At 32.5% G+C, this 2,358-nt stretch overlaps 1 protein-coding gene across 7 annotated transcripts in view; it reads right to left on the reverse strand.

The window, feature by feature from the left end:
- Window positions 1-2,358, reverse strand: part of LOC111443537 (sister chromatid cohesion protein PDS5 homolog A-like) — an 18,874-nt gene that overhangs the window by 15,423 nt on the left and 1,093 nt on the right. For all 7 annotated transcript variants that reach the window (XM_023081388.1, XM_023081386.1, XM_023081387.1 and 4 more), the window contains exons 2-4: window positions 1,432-1,662; window positions 1,120-1,301; window positions 306-426 (exon numbers count right to left, since the gene is read on the reverse strand). In XM_023081388.1, coding sequence (XP_022937156.1) covers window positions 306-426; window positions 1,120-1,301; window positions 1,432-1,662 — 534 coding nt within the window. The remainder of the gene's footprint in view (window positions 1-305; window positions 427-1,119; window positions 1,302-1,431; window positions 1,663-2,358) is intronic.

A 2,358-nucleotide genomic window follows, 5' to 3' on the forward strand; every position in this document is an offset into this window, starting at 1 on the left:
TTTTTTTTTTTTTTTTTTTTTTTTGAACTCTTATGTTCTAATTAACTTCACTTTTGTAAACATTAGATTTCTATCAATCAAATAGCCCTAAATTTTCTTATCTCACAAAATCGGCTAATTATACAATGCAGAATGCACCATCATTCAAGAAGATTACTACAACTATCGTACTAAAACTAAACTATGCAAGTAAAAGAGTATCATAATTACAGTTACCTTAAATTTTGTCTCATAGATAATGTTCTCCATGACGAATATTTCTATCACTCCAAAGAGAAAAAAAAAACATCAATCTATTTAATTACCTTTTCCTCCTTTACAAGATTATGCAAAACCACATCTACTAGCGGTAGAGAGGCATCCTCGCTTAGAATATGGGTCATTATTGACAGAATGTTGTTAACCAAACTAGGTTCGTGATGGTCTCTACAGAGAAAAGAGCTGTTGTTAATATAAAACAATTCAAAAGGGTTGTTACGGTGAATGTAACCAAACAAATAAAATATAGAGCAGCATGTATTAAAAGAAGCATATATAAGTTGAAGTTTGAGAACCAATAGAAATTATTATACTATACACACTAACAACTTATGCGATCCAAAAATACTTAATTTCTACAAGTAGTACTTTTTCTTCATTCAAGCTTTCATGTATTAGAAAAAACAAGCGAGAAAAAAAGACATTACATTTTAGTTGAGGGCCGAAAAGGGAACTGTACTGAATACTCCCCAACAGGAATCCACTACCTCGAAGGAAACTTGTTTAGTTTATAACTGAGCATAAAATTAACCTTTTTAAATTCTTCTGTGATAAAAATCCTCCAAAAAGGTACGCGATAAATTAAATTCTTCCTCTGATAAACTACAAACTACAAATACCCCAATATACAATACAACTTGTTATCTCAAACACAACAAAACTGACCCATTAAAGTTGAAAGCATTAAGGATGATATGTATGAAATTTAAGGCCTCGGGTTGTAAAATACTTGGAGGAATTAAGAAAAAGAGTAACTTAAAAAAATTGGCATAACCGAAAATCCGTAAACTTATTAAACACACTGAAAAACAAAAACTGCAAGCCCCAATACTAGAGAAGTGCAAGATAAAGGGTACTGACCTCAAAACAGAGAAAAATGTATTGAACATCTCCAATACCAGGTCGTTGCATCCAATGTCAAGCATTATCACACAACATTTACATCGTGCCACTGTCTCTAGTATTTTAACCCTCCAAGAGAAAAGTGGGCTTGTTGTATCCGCTAGCTCCGAAAAAGAACTCAAAAGAAGTATAAAAACATCCTATAATAATTAAAATTAAAAAGAATTAAAAATTGGGACAAATTGGATAGTAAACAGAAAGATAAATTAGCGCATGAACACTCGCTATAATACGAAGGGAGTGTATATTTCAACAAAATTATTGAATTACCCTTAGATATTTATCTTCGAAAGGTGGTTCTGGTGCCAAAACCCGGAAAATCTCACTAACACATATGGCTAATAGAAGTCTCACATCTTTATCTCTATTCCGTAGAAGACCATTAATTATAGATTTCCTTAGAGGGTTTATAGAACTTTCCATTTTCTTGGCTGCTTCTGACTTCCCGCTGGCATCTGGAACGTAAGACTGTTCCAAACATGCAAAAGCATCGACAACTTGCTGCAATAGAAATTTTGAAGATCAAGTAACATGGAAAAGATAGTCAAGAAATGAAAACCCCCCATTTATGGACAGAGAAAATTTGTAAGAACTGAACTAAGGAACATGATGACTCAAAAATTGGCGCAAAACAAAAGGAAACTTGGGAGTTTTATCAACGAGATAATACAGGAACTGGTGAACTGTTTTCATTCTGACGAATTAAGAAAATCACGAAAATACTCGGAATTACTTGGAAATCAAAATACAACAGAGGAACCGACAACTCAAAATACAACAGAGGAACCGACAACTTTAATATGTACTTTTTTAACATTCAATGGAAAATGTTGTCCCATCAGCTCAACGCCTATCAATAGTGAATGCAAAGAGCCAGAGATGGAGAAAGCGAACTATTAGTTGATCTCAAGTTTTATGGCTTCATCTCGAGCGTGTCGGAAGGTCGAAATCCAAACAAATCAACGAACTAGTCATGTTCTTCATAAGCATAACTGCGTAAGTATGAACAGAAGCACCTCCTTCTAACATTTCAAATTGGACAAAAATAGCAAATAAGCTACTGAAACTGACAAACTCCCACCTAAATTTTAAACAAACCCCTAGAAAACCCTTCAATCTTCGTGAAAAAAAAAAAAAAAAAAAAAAAAAAAAAAAAAAAAAAAAAAAAAAAAAAAAAAAAAAAAAAAAAAAAAAAAA

The sequence above is a fragment of the Cucurbita moschata genome, unplaced genomic scaffold (genome assembly GCF_002738365.1).
Source record: "Cucurbita moschata cultivar Rifu unplaced genomic scaffold, Cmos_1.0 Cmo_Scf00005, whole genome shotgun sequence".
In the NCBI taxonomy this organism is placed as follows: domain Eukaryota; kingdom Viridiplantae; phylum Streptophyta; class Magnoliopsida; order Cucurbitales; family Cucurbitaceae; genus Cucurbita; species Cucurbita moschata.